This window comes from Acinonyx jubatus, chromosome E3, assembly GCF_027475565.1.
Source record: "Acinonyx jubatus isolate Ajub_Pintada_27869175 chromosome E3, VMU_Ajub_asm_v1.0, whole genome shotgun sequence".
NCBI classification, from domain to species: Eukaryota; Metazoa; Chordata; class Mammalia; order Carnivora; family Felidae; genus Acinonyx; species Acinonyx jubatus.
Window position 1 is genome coordinate 33,005,391 of NC_069398.1, and position 22,506 is coordinate 33,027,896.

A 22,506-nucleotide genomic window follows, 5' to 3' on the forward strand; every position below is an offset into this window, starting at 1 on the left:
CTCTCTTGAAGGTCCCCGGCGGCCGGGACACGGAGCTGCCTTCAGCCCCGGGCGTCGGCGTTCTCTGAGGGCAACGTCCTCAGACGAGCGGCAGCTGGGCTCTACTGACCTGGCGGCACCCCGGAAGAAATGGTGGACGAGGTCGCCAGGCCGGCCCCCGCCGCGGTGACGGCAGCCACATCGATGGTGTAGGTGGTGAGTGAGGACAGTCCTTGAATTTTGTATTCATGAGTCGTGCTGTTGAGGGTGTGGGTGAGCCGGGAGCCGTTCCTGCCGTATACCTCCCAGGAGACCTGGTAGCCTAGGAGCAAGAACAGAGTTAGCCGGGCCTCCCGGGAGCCGAGGGCACGCCAGACGCGCTGTGTCTGAACATCCGCCACAGCATGGGGGGCCGGGAGGACGCGCAGCCTGCCCAAACCCAACTCGGAGTTGGGCCCCTTCCTCTGTGGCCCAGCGCCACCACCCCCCCCACCCCCCCCCGCCGAGACCCAGAGGGCTGCCTGGGTTTGGCGACCTCAGCCCCCGAGCTGGGTGGGTGGCGGAGAGAAGAGTGATGGCTGCCAGCCTGCTGCGCCTGATTTCAACTCTTGTCAAAACGTGGATGCGTTTCATCAATATTTCCATTTTCGTAGGCTGGTATTTTCATTATACCCTGCTCTAAATCAGGAGCTAGCTCCTGGGTTGCAACTAATTTGTGGAAACACTGCCACTTTCTCCCTCATGAAATGATTGATCGACGCTCTCTCCCGCACAAAGTGCTTTGCCTAAAAAGTTCCTCTGGGCCCGGGCGCCACTTCTACTGCTCCCCACCTTCTGAGCCTCCCGTTTTCCTGGCGAAATTTCTCCTTCCCCTGGACGCCGTTCCATCTGGGGCGGGGGCCGGCGGGGGGCTCGAGATTACAGTTTAGTCAGCCTCGGATTCCACCGTGATTTTAGGCTCAGGGAGACAAAGCCTCAGCAAGATCCTGAATCGGCCCCCGTGGAGGGGAGTTTATGTGATTAGGGACCCTTAAGAGCGGCTCCTGAAGAGGGAGACAGTGATGGAGAGCGCTCCTGGGCCCCCCGGGGAGGGGAACCACCGAGAATGCTTGCTCTTCTGTCTTTCCAGTCAATAAACTCGGGACACTGAAGCACTGAGAGGAGTCTTAAAGCTCATTCTGATGAAGGCAATAAATATAGTTAGAAACTTGTGCTTGCAGGTAAATAAGAATTTAGAGAGCATCTTGGGACTTTAATATTTCGAAAAAAAATTAATGTCAGAAGCTGCTGCCTGTCTGCAGTCCCACAGCCCGGGGGCTCCGGGGCACAGACACCAGGCCCCCCAGCTGGGCGGTGCCGATCAGGCGTCCGGGGCAGGAGGGCAGCAGAGGGGTCCCGGCCACTGGCCGCTGGGTGCCTCTGCGTACATCACCTCCGCCCGGGCCCCTGTGCTCTGCTACACCCATCTGGGCTGTGGGCTGCCTGCCCGCCTCCCGCTAGTCTCCCCTGCACAGGGCCCCGCAGGTGACGCCCCACCCGGCTGCCCTGCTCCCCCTACACCCCAGACTCTCCCTCCTCACCTCCCGCCCCACATCCTGCCTCCCTCCTTCTCAGCGCACCAGGCCAACCCGTTCTTTTCATTTTGTCAGTTCGGAATTTGGATCTAATTGTACGATTAAAAATCAAATTACTGGCTTCAAACACACAGTTCCTGGTGTTCGGGGGCGTCCTGAGCACATCAGTTCATCTAATCCTCACAGCGGACCTTCCGGGTCAGAGCCATCGCTACCCCCTTTACGGCGGGGAAAACTAAGGGGCAGAGAGGTCCGTGGGCTTGCTGGGAGCGGCCAAGGGTTTCTAGGGCTGGCCCGGGGCTGCGTGCTTCCCCACAGAGCCCCCCCCCCCCCGCCCCGTGCACGGCCCTGTCGCCGAAGCCCTGACCCTGGCTCCACCTGGCACGTCTCTGAGCAGTCTGATGGCCGCGTCTTCCCTGAACATACAGCAGGAGGCGTCGCGAAATGCTACGGGCTTGGCAGTCAGACAGTTTTATCCGTTTCAAAGCTGTCCTTCGTCAAACTTCACGGAAATACGGCATGTTGCTCGTCATGGCAACCTGGAGCCCAAACCCGATTGGAGTCCTCAGTGGGGGGGCCTTGTTGGAGTCCGTCAGCATCACACCTGGTCGCCGGGTGGGCCAGGACCCTTGCGGATGCAAACGAAACCGAACGACACTCATCTGCTCAGGAAGGGCGCAGGAAAGCTCGGCTGTGCCTGGCGGCTCTGGCCCGGGGGCGTTTCACCTGCTCCAGCCGCGAGAGGAGGCAGGAGGGGCCGCCCCTCCTGCGCCCGGCACCTTCAGCGGGCCTCCTACCTGCTCCGGATGCCGCCTAACGGAGACGAACGGCCGCAGGAGCTTCAGAAATAATTTTCTGTTGATCTGAAGTAAATTCTCTACAAGAGAGCAGTACATCCAATCACAAGCTGTCTGTCTGCATCCTGGCCCTCATAAATCAGAGTTTACGCAGGGAGAGTGGAAGCTGCTGGAATTTACAATAAGCGCAATGGGCAATTTGCTCGGCGGGCAGGCCGCCCCTGCTCGGGGCTGCCTTCTCTTTCTGGCCGCGAATTGACTGGGAGGTGGATAAAGAACGGCTTCCTCCGGGCGTCTCGGCCACCGAGTGCCCCACGCAGAGGACCACACCGTGCCGCTGTCGTCGGCCCCAGTAGCAGCTGCACTGACAGGGAGCCTCCAGAAGGATGGTGGGTGGCTTTGGAGGCTGGGTTTGCCCACAAACCAGGCTTTCCTTTTGCTGCACTTGGCGAAATCCTCCCCCCGGAGCCCGGGGCAGACTCTGTGTTGCTGCTGGCACGCCCTCCGGGAGCCCGGTCGAGGGAGGGTGCTGACCTGTCAGGGCAGCGCCGCCTGGGCCGGGGAGGGCCTCGCCGAGGGCAGGGGTCACCGGGGAGGTGACTGGGGGGCCCGTGCAGTGAGGCCAAGGAAACCACGGCCGTCGGGCCTCGGCTCCGCTAGGCCCTCTTCCTCCGCAGGTCTCCCCAGAGCTGCAGGGACCGGGCACGCTGTAGAGTTTGCGTAGGAAAGGGGACAGCGCAGCCAGACAGAGCGAGACGGGGACCACGTGGCTGACAGGGGAAGCGGGGCGTCCGCCCGTGGCTCTGAGGTCACGGCGGTGCCAGAAAGCACCAGGACGCCAGCAGCCAGGAGCTCCGATGGCCAAGCTCCGTGCTGAACAACACGAGGCTGCTGCGTGTAACCACAGGTATCTATTTAAATAAAATACGAAAATGAGTTCATTAAGCCCTATTAGCTGGCGAGAACAGATGATCGTAAATCGCGAGTACTGGCAACCACGGCTCAGCCGGGGACGCCGCCTCTGCTCGGTGACTTCGTGCGCCCGCGCGCCTGCTGGAAGATTTACACCAGAAGTGAGGTGTGGGGTGCGTTCACAGAGGACGGGGCGGGGGCCAACTGTGTCTCTGTCGGAAGGGAAGTCTCCGGGTCCATACGTGTCCACCACGGAGCCCTGGCCAGACTTCTGAGACACGGTGGTCACGGGGCCCAAGCACGCAGATGTGGACGCCTCGTCTCTGAAGTTGGTGCTGAGCACAGCCTCGTTCCGGCCACAGGGCTGGAGCCGACCCTGAGGGATCTGAGCCGGACGCCCTTTGCTTCCGAGGGCAGTCGTCCTCTGTGTGCTTCTCCCCGGCCCTGCTCGCTTTGCTTTTTCCTCCCTCTGTGTGGCAGAAAACAAAGTTCACCTACACCGGCTGCTGCTGTCTACGAGGTCCTGCTCTGCCCACCCACACTCTGTTTAGTTTCCTCGCTCCAGGCAGCAGGAGGCCTTTGTCGTTTCGCAGTCACACCTGCGATCTGATGGATGCTGAGGGGACTGCCGGATACACAACGGATCTGGGCCCTGCTGTCCAATTTCAATAGTGACTCTTCCCTTTTCCTGGAGTGACAACGTTGCTGACAGGAGGCATTTCAAAACGTTAGCTCCGAGGGCAGAACCAGACCCACAGATGTACCCTGGTCGAAAGTCAGGGTTAGAGGCCGCATCGGGGCCCGTGTGCCCTCTGGGACGTGGTCTAAGCACACCGGTCTATAGGGGCCTCTGGCCGAGCTCAGGAGACAAGGTAGTGTTTTGTGGACAAGCAGGAGAGGTTGGCACCAGGAAGTTTCCCGCCTAACGGAAGGGAACAGAGGAGTTTAGGGTAGGAAGGCAGTCCCCAGGCTATGCCTTAGGGCACCCGGGACACTGCCTGGAGCCCCAGAAACAGCGCGAGGACACAGTGATGCTGGGTGCCTCCCACCTGTGTCCACAGGGGACCACGGTTCTCACTTTCAGGAGCACGGCATGCCACACGCCTTTGCCCACATCCTGTCTTTGCAGAGCTGGGTTTCTGGCGGTGTCGGCGATACAGAGGCAGGTAGGCTTCCATTAATTTCAAATTCAGCTGTTGAGTTGTTTGCATATAATTAAGTTTTTTGCACCAAGTGACCTCATCCAGAGAGCTGCCAGGTGTGTGGAGACACTTGGTGGGAGCCCATGACCCCAGGAAGACCGGAGCCCCTGGGTCGGGGTTAGGAACATGGTGTGAACCCCACCGCCGTCACACTGAGGAGGGAGAGGCTAGAACACAGACGCTTGTCCCCCCGCGCCGGCCACGTGACCCTGGGACGTCGACACCAGGGTCTCAGACAGGGGTTGTGAGAGGTGCTCTGTGTGCTGGTTCCAAACTAAACAGGATCCTGCAATGCTGAGGTGCCTGCCTGTGGTAAGTGCCCGGGGTCGCCACTGCTGCTGTCTAGGACGTGGCCCCGTGGCCGGGCAGCGGGGATGGACGTCACTCCTGGTCTCTCCAGTGCGCGGCTAGCATGAGCGGGCTTCTGGAATGTCGGGCACAGGAGGGCCTCCGTGGGCTTCTGCAGGCGGTCAGGCTACAGAATTATCTGCTGAGGGGCAACGCGCTCCAGGTTCGTCAGAATTATCCGCTGAGGGACAGGTTTGCCACAGATGCACAGGGAGGACGGACGCCACTCGCTCAGGAGCTGGGTCCCCCTGAGGCCTCAGGGTCCAGGCTCAGAGGGCCGAGGCAGGAGCCCCAGACATGACAGGAGATGCCGCAGGCAGAGTCCCAGGGCGCGTGGCCGCGCTGTGGGGACACGAGTGGCTGGCTTGACATTTCACAAAGCGCTCAGTAAACGGAAGGGGCCGCTGGCGGCCGCAGCTTTGGATGGTGCTGCACGCAGCCGCCTGGGGCCTCCTCCCTACGGCCCCACGAGGGCTGTACCACTGTCCAGACAAAGAAACGGAGGGTCTGAGAGGTGAACTGAAGCCCTCAGAGCCCCTGCAACAGTGGGACACGGTCCTTCCCACCTTTACCTGAGGCCGAAGCCTGCATGGCTGTTAACCAAACCCAGAACTGTTTTTTCAAGCCAAGATTTAAATTAAGCCTGAACCTAAAAGGTGAAGCCTCTTCTATACGAAAAAAATCATCAAAGCCCTACAAAAGACAAACCGCTCCCCAGAGACGCCTGAAGTCAGAGAGGAGCCTGTCTGAGGGCGGGGCAGGCTGGCCGCCCCGGTCAGCCGGGGTCCCCCGAAGGCCCTGTACGGAGGGCCAGGGGCAAGGAGCCCGAGCCAGGACACCCAGGCCTCCCCGTGGGGCTCCCGGGGCCCTGGCCGCTGCCGGATCGCAGCGTTTTAGCAAAGGGTCCGCACACAGTGGACGTCTGGTGCATGCCTGCTGAAGGAGGGCCCTCTGGGCCTCAGCGTCCTCTGAGAATCCGTCATGATATCGGCCACATACTTTGCCGCATCGCCTCGAGAATCGCGGGGGACGGTGTGTGTGAAGGGATGTGCCACAAAATGCCGATTCTCCCTGATCAAAGTCTCCAGAGGTTCGTTAAGAGAACGCATGGAGGCCTGGCCTCTGACTCGAAAGCTGTGGCCCACAGAGAAATACCCCAAAGGCCGTGGGGCCCCAGGGGCATGATCTCGGGCGTGGCGACCAAGCCCTCTGCCCTCTGCCGATGGCCAGGTGGACACGTCCGCTACCCAAAGAGGCCGCCAGTGCACGTCTACCCGGAGGGCTGGGTGGGGTATGACCAGGCCATCTCCTTGCTGGGACACAGTCTGCATTTCCTTTTTCAGAAGACAGGGACACTAACCTGTAATAACGCCATTTTTTTCCAGAGGCTCCTGCCAGCTGACCTTGAGGGATGTGTCCAGAATCTCCGTGAAACTCAGATGTCCCACAGCTCCTGGCTCTAAAAATAAGTTAAAAACAAAGTCGCCTGTTAGCACAAGAGTCCCTTCTCTTTGGGTCAGATTTGTGTGGGAAGTTCTAACCCGGCAAGGGCAGCCCGCAGGCCAGAGCCGAAGGAAACGCCAGTACAAATCCTGCGGGGGTGAGGGATTTCGAGGTGGAAGGTGTCTGGGCTCTGGGCACGTAAATTATTTTGCTCAGCTTCGTCCCAGCCACGCCGAGAACCCAAGCAACGGGCCGAGGGAGAATGCCACACTTCACTCTCCTTCTCCTCGATCTGATCTAATGAGAACCACCAGGCTGGCTGGGTCCCGACAAGCAGCCCCTGGCACCCGGGCGTCCGGCCTGTGAGGGGCCCTGCCCTGTGCAACCGTTTTCCTGACACCAGAGGGTCGCGGGGTGGAACAGCGGCTTAAGGGGCAGCCGGCCGGACTCGAGGCCCGTCCCCGCCGCAGTTCCTCACACTCTCTAGTCTTCGTTTGCTTCTCTGCACAACGGGGACAATAAAAATAACTCCCTGGGCCAGGCAAATGTGAGAATAAAGCTGAATAAAACAAGGAGAGCAGCTTGCAGGGCCCTGGCACAGAAATGCTGCCTGACACCGGCCGCTATTCTCAGCTCTGCGTTGTCCTAGTATCCCGACAGTCATTTGTGAGAGGCACCCAGACAAGAAGTCCCGGAGCCCAGCGCGAGGTGAACAATCCACGGTCATGGATCCTCAGGGCCAGGGACCCCTCGCCCACTCTGCAGGGGCTGTGGCACGCAAGGCCCGGAGAAACAGGAGGGGAGTCGGGAGGAGCTGAGGAACCCAGTCCCCCAGCACAGGCCCCCACCCCCGGGGGGGGGGGGAAGGCGGTTCCTACTGAGCTCTCTGCCCCACATGGCTCCTCCAGTCAGACCCCGAACGTGCCACACAGAGATCTTTCTAGTAATAACACAGTGCAGTATGTCAAGCTTAAAATAGGAGAGCGCGAAGTCATGGGTGACACGTGTTGGCCATCCGGCCAGAGAGCAGAGGAGGCTTCCTTCGGAGAAGCCTCACCCCCGTGCCGGCTACGGCCAGCCTCGGTTGCAGACGGCGGATTCAGAACGCGGTGCTCAGCTGGTACCTGGACAAAGCTTCCTAACACAACTTGTAATTTGAAAAAAAAAAAAAAACAAACAAATGGCAACAGCCTCGGCAGATACACTTATCTGGGTGGAACTTTCAAAAGACTTTTTACGGATAAGCTCAAACACTGACAGATGCCACTCTCTGAGCAGGGAAGACGGTAAAATAGAACGGTTGTCGAAACGCGCTCATCTTCCTCCAGTTTTGAGTTTCCAGAAAGACATTCTGATGGATTTTTGAACTGACTTCTTTTTTTTTCAATCGATAGAGCAGCAAAGAAAGCTTTTTGCTCCTTTTATATTCTCAGTGTTTCTGCTTCTTGGATTCCTGCCCAAATATGCTGTCCTCCAGCTCTGCTGGAAGCAGCTGGCAATGTCTGGGCTTAAAATTTATATTCTGTTTCCTCTTTACTGTGTTGCCCACCCTCCCCTCCCCAGCCCCCGAGTTCCCATCGCGTGGGAGCTTTGTGGAAGGGGGCCTGCTGGCTGCTGAGCTAAGGGAGGCGCCGTCAGCCAGAGAGCAAGGGAGGCCGTCCCTACGGCCCCCATGGGGCCAAGCTAGCACCCGACCACCACCTTTCCGTGAGACAGTCCACATTCTGAACAGGAAAAACAGGCTCCTTGCCTGCCTCCCCCCCGAAAATTGAGACTCCGTTAAAAAACTCTCAAAAGATGATATCACTTCCAGTTTTCTCAATTCCCAAGAAAGAAATGTCCAATTTTTCTTTTTACCTACTAATGGTGGGTCTAAGTGCATTTTGTGTTCTATTTCCTGGCCACAGAGCTTAATGGGATGTTTCCCCACCATTTCTGTCCACTAACCAGCAACAACTGGGCTTTCTTTCTTTTTTTCTTTTTTTTTTTTTTAGTGAAGAATTGAGCCAGGAATTTTCTCTCGTTTGAAAGGAGTCATCTTCTGCCACTTTGTGGGTTTTTTTAAAAATGTTTTTAAATTTATTTTTGAGAGAGACAGAGCATGAGGGGGGAGGGGCAGAGAGAGAGGGAGACACAGAATCTGCACAGGCTCCAGGCTCCGAGCTGTCAGCACAGAGCCCAACGCGGGGCGTGAACTTGTGAACCATGAGATCGTGACCTGAGCCAAAGTCGGATGCCCAACCGACTGAGCCCCCCAGGCACCCCCGCCACTTAGTGTTTTTAATGAATATTCTCTGGGAAGAGAGGTCTGCTACCCAGCTGGACGTGGCTGCGGCTTGAGCAGAGACAGTGCTTTGCCTCTTCTGCCAAAGAATGAAAACACACACATAATGGAGAGCTACAAGGGGGATTCTTGTCAAGTGTGTCCCCCGCTAGCTCCCTCCCCACCCTGTCTACACACATGACGGGGCTGTGCTTTCCTACACGAGTGCAGAAAGTACCCTTCATCCAGGCAAGGCTGCCTCCTTCTCTGAGACCCCACACGGGTCCCCTGCGTGCCCCCTCTGTACCCTCAGTCCCCAAACCTGCAGGTCCCACGTGACTGGGCTAGAGCCCAGTGGCTTCCCCCTTGTCTTAACCCCCGCCCCACAATCTGCCCACCCGATCCTTAGAGTGACTTCATGTGCTTAGGTGGCTTTAACTGCCTGGGATCTTACAGCACAGACACCCTGGGGTAGAACTGATTTCAAATGTTTCCATCTGTGCTTAGACCACATATTCAGTTACCTTCCCTAACTCCTTCTCAGAAAGTAAGGTCACAATTGCGAACTGCCAGCCCTCCCCAGTCCACTTCAGATGCCCCTCCGCTGCCCATCAGCCACATGGGCCCAGATGCCCCACAGCCACTGCACACCTGGTGTGTCCCAGTCCAGCCCCGCGTCCTCACCCCAGACCACTTTTCCACATCTTCACTGCTGGCTTCTTCATCGACAGTCACATAAACTCAGCATGTTAGGCCATCCTGGGTGATTCTTTCCACCCCTCTATTAACGAGTCCCCCTGTATTAATGAGCACCCAAACTCCCCGTGACACGTCTTCAGGATCCATTGCCCCTTGTCTCCACAGCCTGGAGGTGGGCTCTTGTAATTTCGTGCCTTCTTCCCAGCATCCTTCACCCGTACCTCCAGTCCAACCATCACAAAACCCCCAGACAGAGCTTCTAGAACTGCAGATCTGTTCAAATAGCACCCCTAATGGAGAACCTCCTGTGGTTCCCCAATACCCAGAATGTCTTTGTCCAAGTGCCTGAACTTAGTGGTCGAGACTCTTCTGGGTCAGCCCCCAGCTAGTTTTCCCAGCTCATTCCCTCTGCCACCCCCGCCCCGTGCTGCACTGCAGCCACACCCAACACGTCATACCCTGTCACGCTCGCACACTCTCCTTACCACATTTCTTACCACATTTCTCCTACCTGGAGTGGCCTCAGCCATTCTCTGCGTGAGAAGCTCAGCTGTCAAACTGTCACCTCCTCCACAAGACTTACCCCACACCCCACCTATTTTCTGTCCCTCTTCGCTGGGCGGCTGCAGCCCTTTCTCCAGACCTCCCTCCTCAGTGGCACTGGCCTCAGCCACGTCCCTCATGTCCTATTAGGCCGTAAGCTCCAAAGGCAGAGGCTGTGCTGACTTATCTTTGTAACCCTTGCGACACCCAGCTGGCTACCTCGCACATGGCGGGCATTCCACAGACACGTGAACGTTAAGTGTGCAGACTTGTTTCTGTGTGGGACAGATGGATGAATGAACCAGTCAATCAGCATTTAATTATGATATAATTACAGTACGAACAAGACTTGATGAGATAGGCACACATCCTTTTTTTAAATGAAAGAGCTAAATGCGATCAACGTTCTCCTTTAAGCCTAAACTCTGAGGGCGGGGGAAGGGCTGCATAACATTCGCAGCTGAAAAGCAGGTTCCACAGAAGAATTCACATTATTGTTTCCAAGCACTTGCGATGAAACATTTACCAAGACTGACCGTGTGCTGTGCCATAAAGCAAACTTCAATGAATTTAAAGGAAATTGTACAAAGTGTGCCTTCTGACCATAATGGAATCTAGCTAGAAATCAGTAGCAGAAAGGCAACAGGAAAATCTCCAAATACAAGGAAACTAAATAGTACACTTCTAAGTAATTCAGGGGCCAAAGAGGAAGTCTCAAAAGGAATAAGAATACATAGAACTGAATGAAAATGAAACACACTATAGCAAAATATGAACACGATATATCAAAGTATGTGGGATGCAGCTAAAGCAGCGTGGGGAGGAAAATTTATAGTACCGGCTGTGTATAATAGAAATGAGTTTACATCCACAGTTTACCCACATCAAGAAATTAAAAAAAAAAGATCAAAAAATAAACCCAAAGCAAGCAGAAGGAAGGAAATATTAGCAGCAGAAATCAACGAAACCAAAAATAGGAAAACATTAGAGAAAACTCGATGAAACAAGAAGTTGGTTCCTCAAGAAAAAAATCAACAAAATTGATAAATCTCTAGGAAGAATGACAGAAATCTAAAAGGAGATCACCGCTATCATAAATGAACAAGGAACACAATGACATATCCTGCAGCCATGGAAGAAGGGACTACCGCCAGGAGTGTGACATCCACACACGTGAAAATCACAGATACTGACACCAAGCCAAGATTAAACAGACGACTGAACAGTAGTATAACCATGGGAGAAACTGAAACGCTCCCCCAAAAGAAATTTCTAGGCCCAGAGGATTTCACTGGAAAATGCCACCAAACATTTAAAGAAGGATTGACACCAATTTTATGCAATTGCTTCTAGAAAGTGGAAGAGGGGGAGAACACAACCAAATTTATTTCATGAGGCCCACATTTCCCTGACACCAAAACCAGGCAGACATTAAGTACAGGAAAATAAAACTGCAGACCAGTATCTCTCATCAACTTGGATGCAAAACATCACCCACAAAGTATCAGCAAACAGAATCCAACAACATAAAAAATAATTACAAACTGTGACCAAGTGGGATTTACTCCAAGTGTGCAAGCGTGGCCAACATTTGCAAATCAATCCACCGTTATCTGTCCACTCGCTGAAAAGACAAATCCCATAATCCTATCACTCCATGCAGTCGAGGCACCTGCAGAATTGAACCGGCAAGGTAGTCACAGTCACAGGGTGGAGCGAGAGCCGGGTTATGGAGAGTGTGACAGGTTAGGGGCCCATGTAATCGTTTATCTGGGAAGGAAATGAGCTCACTGGGAGCTCAGCGGGTCAGGGCAGTCAGGGAGGGATGAGGGAGATCTGAGAAATGGTCAGACTCTTCATCCTCCGAGAGAAGAACTGGGGTGTGAACAGAAGGATTCTGAGATGGCAGCTAGGAGGAGGAAGCTCATTTTGGACAGCCTTGACCCCTATAAATGCTGCCTCTGAGCACTGCAGAGGCTGAGGTCACAGGGAGCAAGGAGGTCAGAACCCCACCGCCACATTGCCCATTGGGATCATCGGTGGAATAGGGGGCCGGCCACACCCTGAGCTGGAGGACAGACGAGTGGCAGCCCTGGGTGACACTGTCTTAAATGTCTACTAGTTTCAACTGTCCTTATAAACTGAGGACACACTCACTGCAGAAATGAGATATGTGGCAAAATCCAAACAAAAATGTAAAATAAACTCCTAATCACACCACATAGAGATAATAACCATCAAAAATGTGACATATTGGGTGGCTCAGTCTGTTAAGCGTCCCACTTCGGCTCAGGTCATGATCTCGCGGTCCGTGAGTTTGAGCCCCACGTCGGGCTCTGTGCTGACACCTCAGAGCCTGGAGCCTGCTTCGGATTCTGTGTCTCCCTCTCTCTCTGACCCTCCCCCGTTCATGCTCTGTCTCAAAAATAAATAAAACATTAAAAAAAATGTGACGTATTTTCTTCAAGGTCTTTTCTTATCTCATGGAGTTTTATACAAGTTTTATACAATGTTTTTATAAAATTTGGATCTCATACAGTTTTGTACATTATTTTTTCACTTATCATTAGATCATAACCATTTTCTCTCTAAACTTTTTTTTTTAATACTGACAAAATATTTAGTATATTGTCATTCCATAAGTTTTTCAATTACACCCCTCTGGAATATCTGAATGTTTTTCTTCTTTTTTTTTTTTGCAGTTGCAAATAACTTCAGTGAGCCTCCCTATGTCGGTGTCTTTGTGCACACGTGTGGTCATTTTCTCAGGTGACTTCTCCATATAATGCCTTCCGCAGTGTCATCTGGTCTGAAGACAGAGCAGGAGCTGGTGTGAACTGACTGGATAGAGACAACACTGAGTCAAGGTGCTCAGAGGGGCCCTGGGTGAGATGCCCCGGGGAGCGTCAGGGAAGACGCAGGCTGGGAGGCCTGGCAGGGCATTCTAGAAGATAAGGGGGTTGGAAGTTGAAATCTGGGGGAAGAGAGGACCAGCAAGATGAAAGGCTGACCACAGGGCTGAGACCAGACTGTTTCTTTTTCCCTCTGAGCTCTGTCTGCCTGCCAGGCTTCCAATCCCAGGGACCGCCTTCCACCACTCATTACCATTACTTTCCACTGACTATCTCCCTAGAGCACACGCACCCCGAACACTGAGGACATGGAGGTTCCTGATGACCCTCCGTGGGCCCCGCCCAGCGCTGGAGGAGACAGCGGTTGGGCCTCCTGGAGGGCTGACTTTGGCTGCTGGTGTGACCACGAGAGATGGGTACTCACTGTCCTCATGAGTCCGTACGAGCTGAGGCGTGCTTGGAGGCCCGTCCCCCGGAGTGGTGAAACACAGGACTGACGTGAAGTAGGCAGTGAACTTCTTCAGGTTCGTTATATACCCGTGGTGGGCTCCATGGAAATCTGGCGCAATGGTGACCACAGTGATGGCCTCCGGGATCTCTGCGGGCCATGCCAGAAGCTGGGACGGGACAGGGTGAGAAAGAAATCCTTTTTAATTGTATGTCTTCATTCTCAAGTCTGTATCAGAATCTTATTTTGTGGTTGACGTAACTTCAAAGAAAGCCACGTCACCATCAAGAAACTCTGTAAGTCTAACGTTTTAGAGTCCCACTTAAACATACTGACTTTAAGAGACATCTCGTAGATTGTTGAGATCATATATTTGTATGTATTTGATACATGTCCATATAAATAAAATCTCTACTTTAACTCAATTTGAAATAACCGACATTCCTCAAACTTTCACTTACGCTTCACTTAAAGATGATGCGGGATGTACGTGTTTTCAGACACTAAGCAATAAAGACGGCACCATCTTTCTTCAACTTAATCAGTACAACGAGACACGGACACAAATATTATTTCCAGATAGTCACTTACTCTGGCTCAAAAAGAAGCCCCCTGATTCAATGGGAATGAATCTTAATTATTTGTGATTTATGTCACACTGCTTTTCTGAAAAGAATTTTAGGAGGTTGATTACAGTTTTAAACAAAAATAGTGCATCTACATATTCTAAGGGATGTTGTTTTCACATGTGGGCAACATCATGTATGAGTGGGACTTCTAATTCCTGTGACGCCAAACATTTGCAGGGCTAATTAGGTCTGAAGGCTGACCTGCCTCAGGACACAAAGCGTATTTATAGAGATCAAACCGACGTCGAGCCATCGAATGAACGCTCTGGTCTTGCCAATAAGACCTGACAGGAAAGCCAAGGAGGCAAAATCATCTTGGTTGATCTGATCATTATGATTTTCTTTCAAAAAAGCTTCTGACTGTAGATTCTTCTGGGGAATCAAAAAGGAAAGAAAAGAAGAGAAAAAAGAAAAGAAAAAACAAAAGAAGAAAAGGCAGGACAAATTTCTAGCTACATCTGCCATGTAGTGAAAACCAAAAAGTGTTTTTGTAAGTTGAATCCAAATGGGGAAAAAAAGGGAACCATGTGTCTAAGGAACTAATACCCTCCGAATCTGAAATTACCAAGAATTCGAGCGGACTAGGTGGAGTCCCTTCCCCATGAAGATCTTCTGTAAGTCTACCTTCTAATGCAGAACACCTGTGAATACGTTGTAGGTAAAATTAACACAGGACCCCGGGCCAGCTAGAAGCTGATCTAGTCGGCAAGATGAACTATACTTTGGGAAGTTATGTCCAAATACACCTGTGAAGGTAATATATTCTGGTAGCTAAGGACAGAAGGAGGTTGGATGGTGAGGCTCGGTCTGTGTCTCTACTTCAGTCCAGGTAGGTGTCCTAAATTCTCTGGTCTCAGTTCTATAAACAGAACTCTCCCTTAAATCCAGAGGGGGAAGGAATAAATGCCCTTACTGGATAGAAATATCATTCACTTGTGTCCAGTGCCCTTTGTTCTTCTGAGAGGACTCCTTGCCGGGAAGAAGTGGTTTGTACAAATGCTGATTCTAATCAATCGAGATAGGTTTTCCACTGGTAATTTTAAAACGAATGGCTTTTTTCAAAAGAAATTACTCTGTTGCATCCGAAACGTCCTCTTGAAAACTAACAATTTGAGTTCCTGAACCAGTAGAAGTGATAAGACCTTGGATAAATGCTGACCACCCCCCAGCCCCGACCAAGGTCGACATACACTGTAGCTTGGTGCAATGGGTTCTTGATGAGATGAGGGGTGGGCAGCCCACAAGACCATAACACGGCACGACAGCCACCCAGGGTTCTGAGCTAGGTTCGGGTACCTTGTATCCCTGGTTGATGCCATTGATGAACTGCTGAGGTGGAGGGTTCCACAGGAACTGGATGGTTGTGGAATTCACAGCGTCCGTCTGCACATTCTGGGGGGGTGCGGTAGGCACTGTTCCCGGGCGGTCGTGGAGGACAGCAGGGCAAACAGCAGGAGCACAGTAGGGAGAAGAGAAGAGAAAGACACCCTGAGCTGCCATTCATGATGCACAGGCAATTACGCCATCGAGAGGAGCGAAGTGTGATGAATGTTTTTGGAGGCTAATAGTGGCATCACAAAGAAAAAGAACTAGGCTATTTCTCATTTTCTTCTGGAGAATTCTTTAAGGCATAGGTGGAGAAGTGGACTGGATCATCTCATTCCACGGGTGACGCTTTCCCAGGAATCCCGAGATAAATAGCTAATGAAAGCTTTCTCTGGTTTCTTTTTTGGTTACTTGGCGTGTGAGACTCAGGCAAGGTTTCATCTAGAAGCCCCTCCCCCTTTAGACACCACTATGTTTCAAGCCCATTTATCCTTCGTATCGAAAAAAAAAAGGCATCCCTTCCCATATGGATTATCCATTCATTTGGAGGCTAAATCTCTCTTGGTCTGTTACGGGACCACCGTTTTTAAGATTTTCCACTCTTGCTGTCTTTCTGTTATTGACCAGCTATATATGTGCCAAATGGCCTGCCTTCCAGGAAGTCACATTCTAGGGGAGATACTCATTTGACGGATACAGGCAAATCGCTCCCTGGAGCGGGAGACGCACGGGGCAGACTCCGCTCTAGGAAAGCACGGAAGCCTTCAAGTCAGGAGGCATCTGGACTAGGTCCAAAAGGATGGGCCTTGAGAAAGGAGCTCTCCATCCGGAAAATGGAGCACGCAAGGCCTGGTATTTATGACATCTCTGGTGCACTGTGAGAAAACAGTGAGCGTGGTGAAACATGGGGTGCGCAGGGGCAGTATGGCTGAGGAAGCGGATTAGGTTGCTTTGGGCATCGCCTCCTGTGCCGAACCCAGTGGTTGATCACATATACAGTAGGCAATGGGGGAATCAGAAGTGTTGTGGAAAAGGCAGTGATGTGACCTGGCGAGCCGGTGGAGGGTGAGAACCCCAGCGGCCTCGAAGGAGGGGACTAGCACCCTGGGGGTGACATCCAACTTTCTGCAAAGGAAGGTTGCTTGTTTCAGAAACAAGACACAGAAACTGAAAGGATCTTTTGGCTCAAGGTGAAGAAACAAAGACCACAGTCTCCTGGCCCAGAATATGTGGGAACAGAGCATGGTCCTGTTGAAAGATCATCGTGATCTCTCATTATTCTCCTCTTGGAAGGCTCATCTTGTTAGGCAGAAATAAAAACACATAAAATTTGCCCAAGCCCCTCAACTGGGCTCTACAAGTCACACTCTCTTCCCATCTGCTCCGGACCCTGGCTGCGCTAGACCCTCAGACCCTCCCTCCACCAGCCACCAAGTCCACGGTCCCATTCCCCACTCAGCATTTGTGGATTAAAAGCGCCCAGGGGGGTCGCGGTGCCTAGGATGCAGAAAGCTGGGAAGAACCTCACATCCAGGAATAAGAAAAAGCTGAACTAACTACAAAATCTTAACTTTCCTTGAGCCCACAGAAAGCCGAGGTCGACAGGACAACCCGGTGGTCTGGAACGTTAAGAAAAGACAGGCCTCTTGACGGGTCAGAGCGTGAGGGCCGGCTCACCGGTGACACAGCAGGGCAGCACCATCGGGGACACCGTACAGCCGGATAAGGGAAACTCAGCTAAACTTCCTAATGAGTCGCCAGCGGCCAGAGGACGGAGGGCTTGGCTGGTGCCGATGCCCAGACAAGTTCAATACGGACAGACAGATACACGAAGGAGAGAATTGCAATGGCCTTCTCGTGAGCCAGAAGGCAATGGAGTATGATATGTTTAAAGTACCGATGGGAAAACCTGTAGCCCCGGGGTTCTTGTCCTGTGGAAGCATCACAAAGATGTCTTCCGGAAGACGAAAATGGAGAGAATTCATTACTAGCAGACCCGGACTACGAGCGATGCTGGGGGAACGTGCTGTCCAGTGGACACCCAAACCGCACGTCTACGCGGAGAAATGATTTCCAGACACGGTTCAAATGAAGGTAGATCTATTTCTTTCCTTGTTTTGACTCACTCTCAAATAGAGTTGACTGTTTAAAGCTACAAGAGCCGCCTTTTCTCGGGACTTGTAACGTGGGTAAGAGTGAAGCGAACGGCCCCGATGGCACGAAAGGTGGGAGGGAGGCGCCGGCAGCATCTGTTGGTGAAGTTCTCACGTTATGCAGGGGCTGCACTTCAAGAGAAGCTGTAATTCACTAAGGATATAGATTTTAAATTCCAGAGCAATCACTATGTGAGTTTGAAAAGAGATACAGAACAAGATAAGCGAGGGGGAAAAAAAAAAAACAATGTAGATACAAAAACAGCTCATTAATCCCAGAGCAGGCAGGCAAAAGAAATAGAAAAGGAGGAAATAGAAAGAGGGGACATGTAGCAAACAGTTGGCAGGGGATAGAGTCTCATCTCAGCTGCTGAGAGCCCCATAAAATGTCAACAGTCTGTAGGGAGGGATAAAGGACAGACTCCCAGATGGGTGAGGAGGAGGGAAGGAAAGGAGCAGCTGGGGGGAGAAGAGCACCGAGCGACTGTGCTTTTCCCGCGGAAGCCGCGCTCTCTGGACACAGGCTCGGTGCTGAGGTTTCGTGGACTGAGACTCCTTACAGCCTTCCTGTCCAACGCTGTGATGTTCTCTAGAACATAACACTTGCAAAGAACTGGGATTTTGCATAAATTAAATGAGCAGTGAGTTCCCGGTGTCCTCAGAGGACGTCTTGCGTCTTTGCAGTGCTTTGGGGACAACATGATCATTGCCCCGAGAGGCTCATGCTTTCCTGGTTTGGGCTGGTCACCCCAAGGTCAGCGTGTCTCTGGGGTCCACCGTGGTCTCACCACCACGGGCCCCGGGGGCCCTGGGGTGACCCGATCAAGGACGCGGTTCTGTCTTGCCCAGGCTCTCTCACCTGGAGTCACGCGAAGTCAGGAGGTAAGGATGGCTCGTGCCACACCCTTGCACCGAAGGTCGCGGAGCCGGACGCCCTTTCCACCCCAAAGTCACGGGACGGAGATTCTGGAGCCTCAGGTTCCTTCTTCTCGCCCACCCCGGGCTCCATCCACAAACTCAGGAGTTCTCCTGGGCATCCATAGGCTCCCTGCTGCCCTAATTACTGTCGCCGGAAATGCCTCACACGTTCATGGACAGTGGAATAAAAAATCCTCTCAAGCGAGAGAAAGAGCTACAGCCAGAAAATGCTTCTTGACACAGCTTCCAATAGAGGCTGAAAGGCCTTCCGGGTGGAGGGCGGAGGGCGGTGGCTGGGACCTGTCTGCAGGCTTCACAGGAGATCTGAGGGGAGCTGTGGCCTCCCACTGCTCCCAATAAGGCCTCAGGGGCATTTTCTCCCCAGATAATTAGCATGTGAAGTGTCCTCCTTTCCTGTCCCGAACTGCAGGCCTTGAAGAGGTTTGGTAAAGTGACAAGTGTGGTTTTCCACACTTCTTTTTCTTTTGTGGTTTTCCTTCCTTAAGAAAAAAAAAATCCATTTTCTCTAGATAATTCCCCCAGCACTGAACCCAGTATGTTCTCAGTCTTAAATTCAACGCAGCTTCAAGCCGTTCAGCACTGTCTCGATTCTCACAGCCAAGGACGAGGATCTCTGTCGTGAGCACCCAGCACCCAAGGGCACCGAATGACTCCGGCATGTGAAACAAAAAACCACAGGAGTTTTAGAAACAGGAATTTATCTGCTACGGAAAAGTCTGTGGTGGGATAACACAATGGCGGGGGGGGGGGGGCGGGGGCGGGGTATGGTTCTTGGAGTGGGCCAGCAGGAGGCGCTGCAGGGCCCGTCAGGCGCCTGGGATGGGCCACACCAGCGCCCAGGTTACTGCCCTCTGTCAATTTTTCAGAGTGGCAAACTGCGGTCTGCAGCCACTGAAACACTTACAACTGTTGAATTACACTCGAAAACTATACCCATGTATGCATTGCACGTCACTAAGTGAAAAAAGCCGGACTGAAGAGGCCACATACTGTGCGATTTCAACCACGTGACATTCTGGAAAAGGCAAAACCACGGAGGCGCATGTCAGAGGGGAGGGAGGGATGTGAAGAAAGTGGAGCACAGAGGATTTTTAGGGCCTTTTATAACCTCTGTGTGAGATTATAAGGGACACGGGTCACTGTACCGTCATCAAAACCCATAGAGTATATGCACCGAGAGCGAACCCTAATGTGAACTCTGGGTTGTGGGCGAGTGATTGTCAGTGAAGTTCACTGACTAACAAATGCACCACCCTGGGTTGATCTTAAAGAAATTTCCTTCTCCCTCCTTCCCTTCCCTTCTTCCTGGTTAGTCATGTAAATTCAGCAAGAGTGGATTCTTGATGGATTTCAAAATGAGTCCACTAATTTTAGAAATCGAAAAATGTTTTAAAATAATAAGCTATATAAATAAATCAACTCATTAAAGAAGACTACAGAGTTTTACTGCTCCAAGTAATTGACTTTTTGAAATATTTGGGATAGAATACACAGTTAATATTTATATGCCATGAATTTTTCAGATTTTTAGTTCTTTAATCAAATAGAAATGAATGTCGATACTGCCTATGCAGGCTTTTTTTTTTTTTTTTTTTGATTTTTCAACTCAGTTCATTTGCAAACATTCCTAAGAATGCATGTAACAAAGCTTTTATGAAAAGTTGATTTCTGAAGTCATTAAGACCTACAGTCCATTTTATGTACTTTATATTTAAGTATATAATATTTATTACAATTATTCACATCTATATCATTAACACTATTTTATATTTACAGAGACACACTTCCCCAGCATAACGAACAACTTTCTGGTTAATGGGAGTCATTAGGTCCACCTACTCCGAAAGTAAAAGAACTTTCTACCCGAGGAATGTCATGGCAATGATTGGAAATTGAGATGTGTGCTCGGATAATCTTCTCCTTCTTCAGCCGAAATTTAGTACGTGATGGGAAAGGAATGCGATGAAGTGACAATACCAGGCAGATTGCAGCAACCCCTTTCCCCAAAGCACTGATCTTACACAGAAAAGATCACAAGTGGGAAATTGCCTGTAGCTACACAATGGGAAGGAAGGGTATTTATGAGTTTGGTTGCAACCGTATCAGATCAAGTTCAAGAAGCTGGTTACATCGTCCCGCACTTGAGAGTGAAAGCCAACAATTCTCCTGCAACCCCAGAATCACTCTTCTTGCCAGACTGAGTGCAAACTGTCAGCAACGAGTCTGAGACCCATGATGCACAGGGGATAGGAAAGGTTCTGTTCTTGAATGGCACTGTGAGAAGCCGTGGATGATATGTCGGATGACCCAGAGAGAGACAAACTTAGTCCAGAACATTATTAAAACAAAACGTCCCGAGTGACTCCTTCAAAACAGATGGGTAGAACGTTACTTTGTTGTAAAAATACATACTCGAGTTAGATTGAGTGTCCCTGTTTGTGAAGAAGCATTCCCTGTATTAAGCGTTATGGGGGCTCAGAGGATACACCTAGAAGGAGGTGAGGAAGTGAGGACAGCTCATGAGAAGATGCTCTTCGAGATGGCAGCTAGTGAGGCCTCGGCTGATCTAAGCTGTTGTCCCAAACTGAGGCCAAGGGACTAGGCTTTCCCATGCCCAGAGCATCGAGCCATTAGCCACAGGCTGACCATGGGAGGGGGGTCCTCTTGAGTGAAGCAGTGGGCAGTTCCAGGAGGGTCACAGCAGTGAGCCCTGAGCCCGCTGGGTGCCGGCACTGGTGACAGGCGTGTCCCCCACAGGAAGTGATCTGGGCGGGGGGCACCACAGTATACCGCACACATAGCAGACATGCTAGGAAGGACGGAATGGTCACAGTTAAATGGATGCTAGGAATAAATGTGTATTTATATGTATCAAAGAACACATTTGTAAGCGATGTATACCAAAGCCAAAAGAAGGGTATAAAGATTTTACTGCAAAATTCAATCTGAAAAGCCTGAGATTCCAGAAATACATTGTTTCATTCACAGAGAAATTCTCCTCTGTAAGTGGTGGCCTGTAGGCCCCCCCCGAATGCCGCATTGAATGATGCTGTCAGAATGGTAAATCTAATAAAATTCAAGCATGCTACAGTCCCACCTTTTTTTGGTCGTTGCTTTGTGAAAGAAAAAAAATGGCATCCCTTTTGACAGAAGCTTTCCTTTCGAGGGATTCAAGATAACGCTACACGTCAGGCGAGGTTTGAAATATCAGCACTCATCAATCTGTGACGGAAACTTTTCTGGTTTAATGACCTGGGCTAAGTTTGTCTCTGGGCCATCTGACATGCCATCCATTTGTCCTGTGATAGCATTCCTCGAAAACGGGGACTTCCCTGTTTCCCGTTTCAATTCCAGGTGGAAGCCTATGGGCTTGTCCGAAAGAAGGGTCTTGCAAGAGTGTGTGAACTGAACAAAGCAGTTATGATCACTGTCATTAGTTTCACTGACTGGGCCTCCCTTTGAAGATTTGTTGAAGGATGAGTTATGGGCCCCAACAATGGCGTAGTTAACTGACATTTTTGAGCACCTGAGCAGACGGACACAGTTGAGAAGTGCCGAGATCTTGCCGAAGTATCCTGACACGTATGGGTTCAAAGAAGAAACTCCGCGTGGTTACGGAGTTAAAAACTGTGCACTGGCGATATGGGATCGATTTTATAATTCTAAAGGAGTCAGCGTTTGAACTCTGAAGGAAAAATATTAAGACTGGCAACAACTTCTGTGTAGATCCATAGAAATGCCCATTATTTTGAAATACTTGATATGAAAAACATTTGCTCAGAATCCAATCCGTTCACCTCATCACAAAAAAATGTTCAACATTATGTCTGTCAAAGAAATAAAAGGAGGAGCTCTTAGCCTAAAGAAATTATGCCCGTAAAGTGCAATTTAAAGAGGCTGAATTATCTGCATTCCGGTTAATGGCAAGGAAGAAGTTTCTCCTAACTGGGTGGAGAGAGTAATAAATTATCTTCAAACACGTGCGACCACCTACTTGTACAAATACTTCTTGTCAACGGTAACTTCCACATGTTTGAAGAGGTTAAAAGTCCGCATGCAGTCTAAATGGAGCCATCCAAGGAGTAAAACCAGATATTAAAAATGTTACGTTCATCCATCAGGTCAAGTATCTCACTATACATCCTGAGATTTTTGATCGGGAAGGTTTATACAAATTCACCACATAATAGTTTCCTTTACATTCTCCAAAGGTGACCAGAGAAGCTTTAAAGAAATAGTATTAGGAATCCATGGACTAAAATGTATTTGAAACCTTTCATTCACTTCACTGCAGTTTTATTATTATTAATTTTCATGATTTTCATATTTTCCCATGTTTAACTCATGGGAGTCTCGCCAGGTGGGCCTGAGTCTTTCTGACAAGTTCTCCCTGGCATTT

The 22,506-nt window shown here is 51.2% G+C and overlaps 1 protein-coding gene across 2 annotated transcripts in view; it reads right to left on the reverse strand.

Moving 5' to 3' along the window:
• SDK1 (sidekick cell adhesion molecule 1) overlaps positions 1–22,506 on the reverse strand; it is a 553,308-nt gene that overhangs the window by 140,147 nt on the left and 390,655 nt on the right. For both annotated transcript variants that reach the window (XM_053213474.1, XM_053213475.1), the window contains 4 exons: positions 14,986–15,101; positions 13,037–13,229; positions 6,173–6,271; positions 110–301 (listed from right to left, as the gene is read on the reverse strand). In XM_053213474.1, coding sequence (XP_053069449.1) covers positions 110–301; positions 6,173–6,271; positions 13,037–13,229; positions 14,986–15,101 — 600 coding nt within the window. The remainder of the gene's footprint in view (positions 1–109; positions 302–6,172; positions 6,272–13,036; positions 13,230–14,985; positions 15,102–22,506) is intronic.